The sequence below is a fragment of the Salvelinus namaycush genome, chromosome 18 (genome assembly GCF_016432855.1).
Source record: "Salvelinus namaycush isolate Seneca chromosome 18, SaNama_1.0, whole genome shotgun sequence".
Taxonomy (NCBI): domain Eukaryota; kingdom Metazoa; phylum Chordata; class Actinopteri; order Salmoniformes; family Salmonidae; genus Salvelinus; species Salvelinus namaycush.
In genome coordinates, this window is record NC_052324.1 from 42192070 (window position 1) to 42205647 (window position 13578).

At 43.0% G+C, this 13578-nt stretch overlaps 1 protein-coding gene across 1 annotated transcript; it reads left to right on the top strand.

Moving 5' to 3' along the window:
- The first annotated feature begins 7060 nt into the window (after positions 1 to 7060).
- On the top strand, positions 7061 to 13215 carry LOC120062823. Its single transcript, XM_039012897.1, has 4 exons — positions 7061 to 7139; positions 7961 to 8659; positions 9050 to 9285; positions 12480 to 13215. Exons 1-4 carry the CDS (start codon positions 7067 to 7069, stop codon positions 12765 to 12767), a joined length of 1296 nt encoding a protein of 431 aa, XP_038868825.1. The 5' UTR covers positions 7061 to 7066; the 3' UTR covers positions 12768 to 13215.
- The last annotated feature ends 363 nt before the right edge of the window (positions 13216 to 13578 follow it).

A 13578-nucleotide genomic window follows, 5' to 3' on the forward strand; every position in this document is an offset into this window, starting at 1 on the left:
TAAGGTCACTAGTTAGTAAGGAACTGCCCACACCTGGTTGTCTAGGTCTTAATTTGAATGAACCTGCAGACACTAGGCCCCCCCATGGAATGAGTTTGACACCCCTTATCGAAAGCATATTGTTGTTTTTGAAAGGATTGGAATGAAAGGAATCCGTTTCACAGATGTGCATCTTCTAGTTCTTCTTACTGTAAATGTAGTATTATAAACCCTGCATCCAGACCCAATTCTTACTTGGTTGATGGCTTTTGGTTCGCCAAACATTGGTCAAAATGGCTGCCACATAATTGGCAGGTACATTGGTCAAAATGGCTGCCACATAATTGGCAGGTAACATTGGTCAAAACGGCTGCCACATAATTGGCAGGTACATTGGTCAAAATGGCTGCCACATAATTGGCAGGTAACATTGGTCAAAACGGCTGCCACATAATTGGCAGGTACATTGGTCAAAATGGCTGCCACATAATTGGCAGGTAACATTGGTCAAAATGGCTGCCACATAATTGGCAGGTACATTGGTCAAAATGGCTGCCACATAATTGGCAGGTAACATTGGTCAAAATGGCTGCCACATAATTGGCAGGTACATTGGTCAAAATGGCTGCCACAATTGTCAGGTACATGACCAGCTACAGGTGAAGGTAGATGATATATAAACATACTGTACTGCAGCGTCTGCAGACCAGCTACAGGTGAAGGTAGATGATATATAAACATACTGTACTGCAGCGTCTGCAGACCAGCTACAGGTGAATGTAGAGGATCTATAAACATACTGTACTGCAGCGTCTGCTGACCAGCTACAGGTGAAGGTAGATGATATATAAACATACTGTACTGCAGCGTCTGCTGACCAGCTACAGGTGAAGGTAGATGACATATAAACATACTGTACTGCAGCGTCTGCAGACCAGCTACAGGTGAAGGTAGATGATATATAAACATACTGTACTGCAGCGTCTGCTGACCAGCTACAGGTGAAGGTAGAGGATCTATAAACATACTGTACTGCAGCGTCTGCTGACCAGCTACAGGTGAAGGTAGATGATATATAAACATACTGTACTGCAGCGTCTGCAGACCAGCTACAGGTGAATGTAGAGGATCTATAAACATACTGTACTGCAGCGTCTGCTGACCAGCTACAGGTGAAGGTAGATGATATATAAACATACTGTACTGCAGCGTCTGCTGACCAGCTACAGGTGAAGGTAGAGGATCTATAAAGATACTGTACTGCAGCGTCTGCAGACCAGCTACAGGTGAAGGTAGAAGGGGAAAACGTACACTCTCAGAAAAAGGGTTCCGAAATGGTTCTTTGGCTGTCTCCTTGGGAGAAACCTTTTTAATTCCACCCTCTGTGGAAAGGGTTCTACATGGAACCCAAAAGGGTTCTACATGGAACCAAAAAGGTTTCTTCAAAGGGTTCTCTATGAGGACAGCCGAATAAACTTTTTAGGTTCTAGATTGCAGCTTTAGTTCCAATAGTACATTATTATAAACATCTGAAATGTATGGTAAAGAACAGCAAGCCAGGAAAGCAAACCTGGGTCTCTGGCGTGAAAGGCAAACACCCTATGCTTCGCGCCAATAGGGTTAACCCAATTGATGGGAATTGTAACATATCTCATACAGTGCATTTGGAAAGCATTCAGAACCCTTGACTTTTTCCACATTTGATTTATTACAGCCTTATTCTAAAATGGATTCAATAAAAAACATCCCTCATCAATCTACACACAATACCTCATTATGATGAAGTGAAAACTGTTTTTCAGAAAAGTTTGCTAAAAAAAAGTACACAAATAATTGAAATACTTTATTTACATAAGTATTCAGACCCTTTGTTATGAGACTCGAAATTGAGCTCAGGTGCTTCCTGTTTCCGTTGATCATCCTTGAGATGTTTCTACAACTTGATTGGAGTCCAGCTGTGGTAAATTCAATTGATTGGACATGATTTGGAAAGGCACATATCTGTCTATATACGGTCCCACAGTTGACAGTGCAGGTCAGAGCAAGCCATGAGGCTCACCAAGCCATGAGGTCGAAGGAATTGTCCGTAGAGCTCCAAGCCAAGATTGTGTCGAGGCACAGATCTGGGGAAGGGTACCAAAACATTTCTGCAGCATTGAAGGTCCCCAAGAACAGAGTGGCCTTCATCATTCTTAAAGGGAAAAGTTTGGAAATACCAAGACTCATCCTAGAGCTGGCCGCCCGGCCAAACTGAGCAATCGGGAGAAGGTCCTTGGTCAGGGTGGTGTTTCCTTCGATCCATTGGTGTGGCTGGCTTCCGGGTTAATCGAGCAGTGTGTCAAGAAGCAGTGCAGCTTGACAGGGTCGTGTTTCGGCGGGTGCATGGCACTCGACCTTCGCCTCTCCTGAGTCCTTACAGGGGTTGCAGCGATGGGACAAGACTGTAAACTACCAATTGGAGAGAAAAGGGGTTAAAAAACAAACCCCCAAAAAGTTTGAGATATTTCAGATTTTTATTTTTAATACATTTGCAAAAATGTCTAAAAAACGTTGTTATTATATGGTATATTGATGAGGGGGGAAACTATTTTATCCATTTTAGAATAAGGCTGTAACTTAGCAATATGTGGAAAAAGTCAAGGGGTCTGAATACTTTCGCTACACTATTATAAACAGCTATAGGTAGAAAAAGAAAAGTGAAAATGTACTGTACTGAACATGTTCCCTCAGTTGATAATATCTTGTTCCCTCAGTTGAGCCCGAGCCATGCCAGCAACAAATGCTGACACTACACATCCAAGTATATCTGACCAAATTATGAAAGACAAGCATTGTAATTTTAAATTACGTAAAGTTAGTGTGGAAGAGGTGAAAAAATTATTGTTGTCTATCAACAATGACAAGTCACCGGGGTCTGACAACTCGGATGGAAAAATACTGAGGATAATAGCGAACGATATTGTCACTCCTATTTGCCACATCTTCAATTTAAGCCTACTAGAAAGTGTGTGCCCTCAGGCTTGGAGCGACCAAAAGTCATTCCGCTACCTAAGAATAGCGGCTCAAATAGCCGACCAATCAGCCTGTTACCAGCCCTTAGTAAACTTTTTGAAAAAAATGTGTTTGATCAGATACAATGCTATTTTACTGTAAACAAATTGACAACAAACTTTCAGCATGCTTATAGAGGACATTCAACAAGCACAGCACTTACACAAATGAGATGATTGGCTGAGAGAAGTTAATGATAAAAAGATGATGGGAGCTGTTTTGTTAGACTTCAGTGCGGCCTTGGACATTATCGATCATAGTCAGCTGCTGACAAAACGTGTGTGTGTGTGTGTGTGTGTGTGTGTGTGCTATATTGTGGATAAAGAATTACCTGTCTAACAGAACACAGAGGGTGTTCTTTAATGGAAGCCTCTCTAACATAATCCAGGTAGAATCAGGAATTCCCCAGGGCAGCTGTCTAGGCCCCTTACTTTTTTCAACCCTTACTAATGAATTGCCACTGGCTTTGAGGAAAGCCAGAATGTCTATGTATGCGGATGACTCAACACTATACACGTCAGCTTTTAGAGTGACTGAAATGACTGCAACACTCAACAAAGAGTTGCAGTTAGTTTCAGAGTGGGTGGCAAGGAATAAGTTAGTTGTAACGGCTGATTTCCTCCTCTTCGTCTGAAGAGGAGGTGTAGGGATCGGACCAAGACGCAGAGTGGAAAGTGTCCATAATTTATTATAAAATTAACTGAACACTACAATGAAACAAATTAACAAATAGAATCCAACCGAAAACAGTCCCGTGTGGCACGAATACTAACACGAAAGACAAACACCCACAAACACACAAGTGAACCCCGGCTGCCTAAGTATGATTCTCAATCAGGGACAACGATTGACAGCTGCCTCTGATTGAGAATCATACCAGGCCGAACGCACAAAACCCCAACATAGAAAACAACACATAGACAACCCACCCAACTCACGCCCTGACCATACTAAATAAATACAAAACAAGAGAAAACAGGTCAGGAACGTGACATTAGTCCTAAATATTTCTAAAACTAAAAGCATTGTATTTGGGACAAATGATTCACTAAACCCTAAACCTCAACTAAATCTTGTAATAAATAATGTGGAAATTGAGCAAGTTGAGGTGACTAAACTGCTTGGAGTTACCCTGGATTGTAAACTGTCATGGTCAAAACATATTGATAAAACAGTAGGTAAGATGGGTAGCAGTATGTCCATGATAAGGTGCTGCTCTACCTTCTTGGCAGCACTGTCAACAAGGCTGGTCCTACAGGCCCTAGTTTTGTCGCACCTTGACTACTGTTCAGTCGTGTGGTCAGGTGCCACAAAAGAATGACTTTGCAATTGGTTCAAAATTGCAATTGGTTCAGAACAGGGCAGCACAGCTGGCCCTTGGATGTACACAGACAGCTAATATTAATAATATGCATGTCAATCTCTCCTGGCTCAAAGTGGACTTCATCACTGCTTGTATTTATGAGAGGTATTGACATGTTGAATGCACCGAGCTGTCTTTTTGCACTACTGGCACACAGCTCAGACACCCATGCATACCCCCATAAGACATGCCACAAGTGTCATGCCCTGACCGTAGAGAGCGTTTTATGTCTCTATTTTGGTTTGGTCAGGGTATGATTTGGGTGGGCAGTCTATGTTCTATGATTTTCTATTTCTATGTGTTTGGCCGGATGTGGTTCTCAATCAGAGGCAGCTGTCTATCGTTGTCTCTGATTGAGAACCATACTTAGGTAGCCCTTTTTCCCACCTGTGTTTTGTGGGTAATTATTTTCCGTGTGTGTTTGTGTGCACCTTCGGTTTCACTTTCATTAAAAGATGTGGAACTACATGCACGCTGCGCCTTGGTCGATTTATGACAGGGAGTTTGAGGATAGCGAGCGTGACAACAAGAGGTTTCTTCACAGTCCCCAAGTCCAAAACAGACGGTGGAAGGCGCACAGTACTAAATAGAGCCAATGACTCAATGGAACTCTATTCCACATCAAGTAACTCATGCAAGCAGTAAAATTTGATTAAAACAACGGATATAAAAAAAACACGTTATGGAAGCAGCGGGGACTAAATTGTTGTTAAAATAAGTATGATGTTGCAAGAGAAAAGCACTAAACGATTTGCCCTGAACAAACTTAAAATGGGAGTTAAAAGTAGCCTCTCTCACTGTTTTGTGCCTATCAATCAATCAAATGTATTTATAAAGCCCCTTCTTACATCAGCTGATGTCACAAAGTGCTGTACAGAAACTCAGCCTAAAACCCCAAACAGCAAACAATGCAGATGTAGAAGCACAGAGAGAGAGAGAACCTGAAAGGAAGTAATTCCCAAACCTTCCGTAACAAAGCCATCACCTACAGAGAGATGAACCTGGAGAAGAGTCCCCTAAGCAAGCTGGTCCTGGGGCTCTGTTCACAAACACAAACAGAGCCCCAGGACAGCAACACAATTAGACCCAACCCAAAAAGATAATTACTTGACACATTGGAATTGACATAAAAACAGAACAAACTAGAATGCTACTTGACCCTAAACAGAGAGTACACAGTGGCAGAATACCTGACCACTGTGACTGACCCAAAATTAAGGAAATCTTTGACTATGTACAGACTCGTGAGCATAGCCTTGCTATTGAGAATGGCCGCCGTAGGCAGACCTGGATCTCAAGAGAAGACAGGCTATGTGCACACTGCCCACAAAATGAGGTGGAAACTGAGCTGCACTTCCTAACCTCCTGCCCAATGTATGACCATATTAGAGACACATATTTCCCTCACATTACACAGATCCACAAAATTTGAAAACAAACCCGATAAACTCCCATATCTACTGGGTGAAATACATCACAGCAGCAAGATGTGTAACCTATTGCCAGAAGAAAAGGGCAACCAGTGAAGAACAAACACCATTGTAAATACAACCCATACTTATGTTTTTTATTTTCCCTTTTGTACTTTAACCATTTGCATGTCGTTACAACACTGTATATAGACATATGACATTTGAAATGTCTTTATTCTTTTGGAACTTCTGTGAGTGTAATGTTTAAAAAGAGAACTGGTAACTAACATGCAGGAGGAGAAGAGAACTGGTAACTAACATGCAGGAGAAGAGAACTGGTAACTAACATGCAGGAGGAGAAGAGAACTGGTAACTAACATGCAGGAGGAATACTGGTAACTAGCATGCAGGAGGAGAAGAGAACTGGTAACTAACATGCAGGAGGGGAAGAGAACTGGTAACTAACATGCAGGAGGAGAGGAGAACTGGTAACTAACATGCAGGAGGAGAGGAGAACTGGTAACTAACATGCAGGAGGAGAAGAGAACTGGTAACTAGCATGCAGCAGGAGAAGAGAACTGGTCTTGTCCCCCCCTTCTCTTGTAATCATCTAGTTATCTGTACTGTGGTGCATTGGATCATCATTCTACATGTTATGACTAGGTTATTGTGCACATTAATGTAGACAATACCAGTAATTAAAGGAATAGCAAAGCTTTCATCCTCTCCCTCCACCTCCAGTTTTAACCCAGACATTTAATGGATGTCATTGATGGAAGGCATGTGGCAGTTGGTGGTGGGTGACAGGCTTTCAGGACATCAGTGGATCAGAGTAGGTAGAAAAAGCATTAGCTGCAGTTAGCTGCACCAGGTCTCCTGTACTGTGTTAGAGATGAAAGGATAGGGAAGAAAGTAATCGAAGTGGAAGGAGGTACACAAACATACACTGACCCAGCTGACATGTTACTTTACAAGCCACTCACTGTTCTCAAATTGTCTTGTTCCTCATCTAAATTTTTTTTGCAATTTTTGCCCAATGTAGTGTTTTCAATATTATCTGATGATTGCATATTTTGGGCCAGAAGTAGAATATCTATCCACTACACTTATGAAGCTGTAACATTGTGACAATAATTTAATGTAGTTACATGCGTCAGCGTTCATTGACTCTAAAATGACAAAAATGTCCTCTGCATCTTGGTGACGTCACGCAAACGATACTCCGAAACCGGAAGAGAGGAAATCACACCGTTATCTCTGGATGTTTACACCGAAAGCGAAGATGAATCCTCCGATTATCAACTCTACTAACTCGGTCACAACTTCCACGAAAAGTACGTGTCTGATACGGGGCAGTATGTTTTAACATTAATTTCATGCATGCATCGCTCATTCATAACGTACTGGTGATAGCCTAGCTAACGGTAACGTTACTGTTAGTTAGCTTAAGTCAGGAAATAGCTAGCTAACGTTAACTGTGCTAGCTACGCAGACTACACATGCTGGCGAAGCTTCGATGTCACTTTGTTATCGAAGAAACTTATGTTTTATAGCCTTGATATACCAGTTGTGATATTAGATAACAAGCTATTTCTCACACAGACAAGCTAGCAAGCTGAAACTTATCTTGACTCTCTTGCCTACCACTTAGCTAGCATTATTGCTACTGTACAGTCAACTAGCTAGCTTGCTAGTCTCAATAAATGGTAAAAAGTCAGATAATAACTAGCCAGCTAAGTTTACTCAACTCCATGATGGAAGATATCCATATTACAGGGATTTAAACTAGAGCTAAGTGATAGCTAGCGCGATGCTGTTGCCAAACATTATAGCTATCATTTGAGAGATTATAGTTATTATTTATAGGGCCATCCGGCAGCATCAACAAGAGTCTGCATGCATCAACAAGAGTCTGCATGCATCACACTTTTAATTAAAGCAAGGAAATAGACACATTATTTGAACCTGTTGCCTGCAATCCAGTGTCATTTTGTGTGGAGGGGGTCAACTGATGTAAGGATAGTCGCTAACTAGTACCAATGTGTAAACCTACCATATGAGCAAAATACCTATTGTGTTCACTGTGTAGCTTCATATTAGTACGCGTTCTAATGCCTTATGGTTGTACTGTACTGTCCACACCTCACTCCTGCAGGGAAACGAGAGGCCGAGCGCTCCGTCAACTGGACGGTGGAGGAGACTCAGGTGTTGCTGTGTGCCTGGAGCGACGAGCACGTACAGAAGAGCCTGGCGGAGAACGTCCGAAACCGCCATGTCTTCAAACACCTCTCAACCCGCATGTGTGACCTGGGCTTCTCCCGCAGTCCCCACCAGTGCCGACTCCGCGTCAAGACCCTCAAGGCCAACTACGTCAGAGCCAAGCTGCTGAGGAGCGTGGACGACTCCCAGCCCTGCAGTTTCAGGTACTACGCTGAGATGGACGCTGTGCTGGGGAGAAACTGTGCAGTGGATGGGATGGGAGGAGGGTGCCATTTTGGATCTCCTGAAGGGATAGGAGGACTAGGAGGAGGGCTCCATTTTGGGTCTGAAGGGATAAGAGGAGGAGGATGCCATTTTGGATCTCCTGATAGGATTGTAGGGGGGCGACATTTTGGGTCTGTCGATGGAATAGGAACAGAACCCCATTCTGGATCTCCTGAGGGGATAGGAGGACGGCAGTCACGGTATCTGGTCTCTGAGGTGAAGGTGGAGGAGGAGGAGGACAGAGAGGCAGAAGACACAGACGAGTACGAGTCCAACGGCATAGGAATCAACGGTCAGCCACTGGTGGGCTCGGGTGGAAGACGCCATGATGTTTTTGTAGACCGCCTCAACGTCTATCATGAACCTGTTGGTATGTATTCTACTGTCTGTCACGCTTTCTTCTGTCAGTGCCACTGATTTTCATTGAAATTATCATTAGTAACAAATCTTAGATGTGTTTTTCAATGAGCTCCAAACTCTGATAGAAACTGAAGTACAATACAATACTGACTGTATTAACACGGTTGATCTAGTCTTTATACAATACAATACTGACTGTATTATCACAGTTAATCTAGTCTTTATACAATACAATACTGACTGTATTATCACAGTTAATCTAGTCTTTATACAATACAATACTGACTGTATTATCACAGTTGATCTAGTCTTTATACAATTTCAAATCAAATGTCACAATGTTGGGAAAATAAAGCTTAAATGAATTAGAATCATTATCTAGTTCATCTCTTGATTGCAGGTCATCCATTAGAGGTAGACCTGAGCTCCAGATCCCCCTCCCCACCACCACCACCCCACCTGGCCTCCCCTGTTCCTCCACCCCCAGACCCTAGCCCCGGCCTGAGCCGTGGTACCACCATCCCCTCCACCCAGTCCCTGGAGCCTGCGTTGAAGCACCTGGCTGACTGCTTCCAGAGGCTGGTCTCAGAGTCCCGGGGGCTGCTGGTGCAGCTGGAGGGCCAGAGGCAGGAGCAGGTCAGAGACAGATTTATATATATATATGATGCATCCCAAATTGTACCCTATTCCCTATACAGTGCACTACTTTAGACCCTATTACCTATACAGTGCACTACTTTATAGGGAATAGGGTGTCATTTTGGACATACAGTTCTGCCAACTGTTTAACTGGGAAGGCATGTTAGCACCGTTGAGCATATCATTTATCCATTCCTGATGAGTATTTAGATTCTTGTTTCGAATTTTAGACATTCAGTCAGTCATAGTATGGCTTTAAAAATCGGAAGATTGCTCATGAGGAGCTAACATGGTTGCCATGGAATTATATTAAAGTAAATCCATCTTCAATGCTTTTGATAGCAACCTCAATGTCTAAACTGTATCTATCGGTGGGGGTCGTTCCACCTCTTAAATCATTTCTGTAGTTAGAAACGGATAAGATTTGCATTCCTACAACATTAAATATAGTTGAAATATAATTTTATCTCTGCAAAATTAAGCTGATTGCACCCAAATTTGCTATTTTAAGTTCTAGACTTCAAATAAAAAAATTTAAAAAATTATTTGTCACATGCGCCGAATACATACCAGGTGGTGATGCAACCAGTCAGGATGCTCTCGATGGTGCAGCTGTAGTCCCTTTTGAGGACCCATGCCAACTCTTTTCAGTCTCCTGGGGGGGAATAGGTTTTGTCTGCCCTCTTCACGACTGTCTTGGTGTGCTTGGACCATGTTAGTTTGTTGGTGATGTGGACACCAAGGAACTTGAAGCTCTCAACCTGCTCCACTACAGCCCCGTCGATGAGAATGGGGGGCGTGCTTGGTCCTCTTTTTCCTGTAGTCCACAATCATCTCCTTTGTCTTGATCACGTTGAGGGAGAGGTTCATATAATATTTAATAAATATAGTACATAGCATCCAATTTGGACTAAAACAATGTGCATCTATCTATGGTCTACACCTGTTGTATTTGGGCACGTGACAAAAAAAAGTTTTAATTTGATTTAGAATCAAATTTGATTTGAGTGTACGATATGAGGATTCCAAAGAAATTGTCAAAATCCACCCACGGACCACCCATGCCAATACCACCCCAACAACCAGTATATAGTTTTAGTTCTCTGTCTGACCAGTGGAGTGGAGCTGCAGGTCAGGGTATTGTTTCTTCATATTATGTAATGTATTCTCAGTGAATTTGGTGATGGGTTTTTCCCCCCGTTATTCAGAGAAATTAGTAATTGAAGTTTGTCCCATTCTACATCCTGATATTACCGTGTTCTGACCACTAGATGGTGCTGTTACTGCTATTAGGAACAGCACGTCGAGGAACAACACCCCCCCCCCCCCCCCCCCCCCCTAAATGTTAAAGGGATAGTTCACCAAATTACATTGGTTATCTTACCCTATAAGCAGTCCATGGACAAAGTACGACAGCAATCCATGTTTCTCTGATCAGAGAAACACCGAGAAAGAAACAATAATCAGAGCTGCAGCCCCATACTACAGGTCAGACAGAGAACTGATAATAGAGTGCATTCAGAAAGTATTCAGACTCCTTGACTTTTTCCACATTTTGTTACGTTACAGCCTTTATTCTAAAATGGATTAAATAGTTTTGTTTCCTCATCAATCTACACACAATACCCCATAATGACAAAAGCAAAAACCTTTTTTTGTTGCATTTTTTGCAAATGTATTAAAATAAAAACCTTATCACATTTTCATAAGTATTCAGACCCTCAGTACTTTGTTGAAGCACCTTTGGCAGCCATTACAGCCTCAGGTCTTCTTGGGTATGACGCTACAAGCTTGGCACACCTGTATTTGGGGAGTTTCTCCCATTCTTCTGTGCTGATCCTCTCAAGCTCTGTCAGGTTGGATGGGGAGAGTTGCTGCACAGGTATTTTCAGTTCTCTCCAGAGATGTTCGATCGGGTTCATGTCCGGGCTCTGGCTGGGCCACTCAAGGACATTCAGAGACTTGTCCCGAAGCCACTCCTGCGGTTTCTTGGCTGTGAAATTAGTGACGTTGTCCTGTTGGAAGGTGAACCTTCGCCCCAGTCTGAGGTCCTGAGCGCTGTGGACCGGGTTTTCATGAAGGATCTATCTGTACTTTGCTCTGTTAATCTTTCCCTCGATCCTGACTAGTCTCCCAGTCCCTGCAGCTGAAAAACATCCCCACAGCATGATGATGCCACCATTATGCTTCACCGTAGGGATGGTGCCAGGTTTCCTCCAGACGTGACGCTTGGCATTCAGGTCAAAGAGTTCAATCTTGGTTTCATCAGACCAGAGCATCTTGTTTCTCATGGTCTGAGAGTCATTTAGGTGTCTTTTGGCAAAATCCAAGTGGGCTGTCAAGTGCCTTTTACTGAGGAGTAGCTTATGTTTGGCCACTCTACCATAAAGGCCTGATTGGTGGAGTGCTGCAGAGATGGTTGTCCTTCTGGAAGGTTCTCCCATCTCCACAGAGGAACTCTGGAGCTCTGTAAGGGTGACCATCGGGTTCTTGGTCACCTCTCTGACCAAAGCCCTTCTCCCCCGATTGCTCAGTTTGGCCGGGCGGCCAGCTCTAGGAAGAGTCTTGGTGGTTCCAAACTTCTTCCATTTAATAATGATGGAGGCCACTGTGTTCTTGGGGACCTTCAATGCTGTAGACATTTTTTGGTACCCTTCCCCAGATCTGTGCCTCGACACAATCCTGTCAATTCAATTCCTTTGACCTTGGTTTTTGCTCTGACATGCACTGTCAACTGTGGGACCTTATATAGACAGGTGTGTGCCTTTCCAAATCATGTCCAATCAATTGAATTTACCACAGGTGGACTCCAATCAAGTTGTAGAAACATCAAGGATGATCATTGGAAACAGGATGCACCTGAGCTCAATTTGGTATGGGGGGGGTCCGTGGGTGGCTTTTGACCATTTTCTTTGGAATCCTCGTGTCTTAATCATTGTTAGAAATTGTTTTGGTCCAAATCGGATTTTATGTACTATATTTATTGAATATTATATGAATCATAGAATTTAAATGGCCTGCAATCAATTAGCTTAATTTCTCAGAGATCAAATTAGATTTCAATAAAATAATGTTGCAGGAATGCTTATCTTATCGGTTTCTAACTACAGAAACGATTTCAGATCAATCAGAGATGGCAGGTGTCATGGCTTGCTGATATGACATGGAATGACCCTGTGTCTCTATCTCAGACTCGCTGGCAGCAGGACCTCCTGTCTCAGTGGCTGGAGAGAGAGGAGAGGAGGCAGAGGGAGGCAGCAGACAGGGAGGACCGGAGAGAGAGGGCTCGGATGGAACATGAGGTCAGGGTACTGCAGCTCCTCACTGGCCTGGTCCAGAACCAACAGAGGAACCAGACACATCACAGCTGCTGCCACCAGTGTAGCAGGACGGAAGGGGAAGCAGGGGGTGGTTCCGGGGCCTCGACCACTACTAATGGAGCTGGGGACAGAGACGGGACTGAATCAGAGACCACATAGACAGGGTGGGATGTGATGCAGATCTGGGGCCAAATACAGTATTTGATGTACGTTATGTATTTGACTCGTGTCTGGTGTGGTGAGCATTCGTTGCTTTCTAAATTGGAAAGGACTAGGCTCTCAGAATTTGTTTACCTCTTTCCCCGGTCACTTGTTTTGGAGTGTACATTCTGCTTTAAAAAAACAATAACTATACAATGGGTTTTAATCCTAGTTTTTTTTAGGATAACAAGAATAATTTGATGGGTGCTTATATTGGTCCTATTTTATTAAAAAAATGTGTTTTGCATATCCCAAGTCTCCCCGAGACACCCTGGGAGAGTGGGGTCACGTCCAGGGTCTCAGTGAAACACTGAGACAATCTCAACTGTAATGTGTTTATTATGTTCTGTGCCATTTTACAGATTATTATGAACCGTCATACCAATAAAAATGCTTTGGTATCGAATGGTTATTTTTATACGTTTGTTTACTCTTATTTTATACCGCTCACGTTGCTGTCGCGTGTAATTCACGTCATCCTAATGTTTGTGTCTAATGAACACAACGTGTGTGTGTCTGTCAACATTCTCAGACTCCTTTATGATGTCATCATCTAATGAACACAACGTGTGTCTGTCAACATTCTCAGACTCCTTTATGATGTCATCATCTAATGAACACAACGTGTGTGTGTGTCAACATTCTCAGACTCCTTTATGATGTCATCATCTAATGAACACAACGTGTGTGTGTGTGTGTCTGTCAACATTCTCAGACTCCTTTATGATGTCATCATCTAATGAACACAACGTGTGTGTCTGTCAACATT

Coding starts and splice junctions, on each gene's coding strand:
- LOC120062823 (XM_039012897.1), top strand. CDS start 7,067: ATGTTTACACCGAAAGCGAAGATGAATCCTCCGATTATCAACTCTACT. Junction 7,140..7,960: donor GGTCACAACTTCCACGAAAA/GTACGTGTCTGA, acceptor TCACTCCTGCAG/GGAAACGAGAGGCCGAGCGC. Junction 9,286..12,479: donor AGGGCCAGAGGCAGGAGCAG/GTCAGAGACAGA, acceptor TCTCTATCTCAG/ACTCGCTGGCAGCAGGACCT.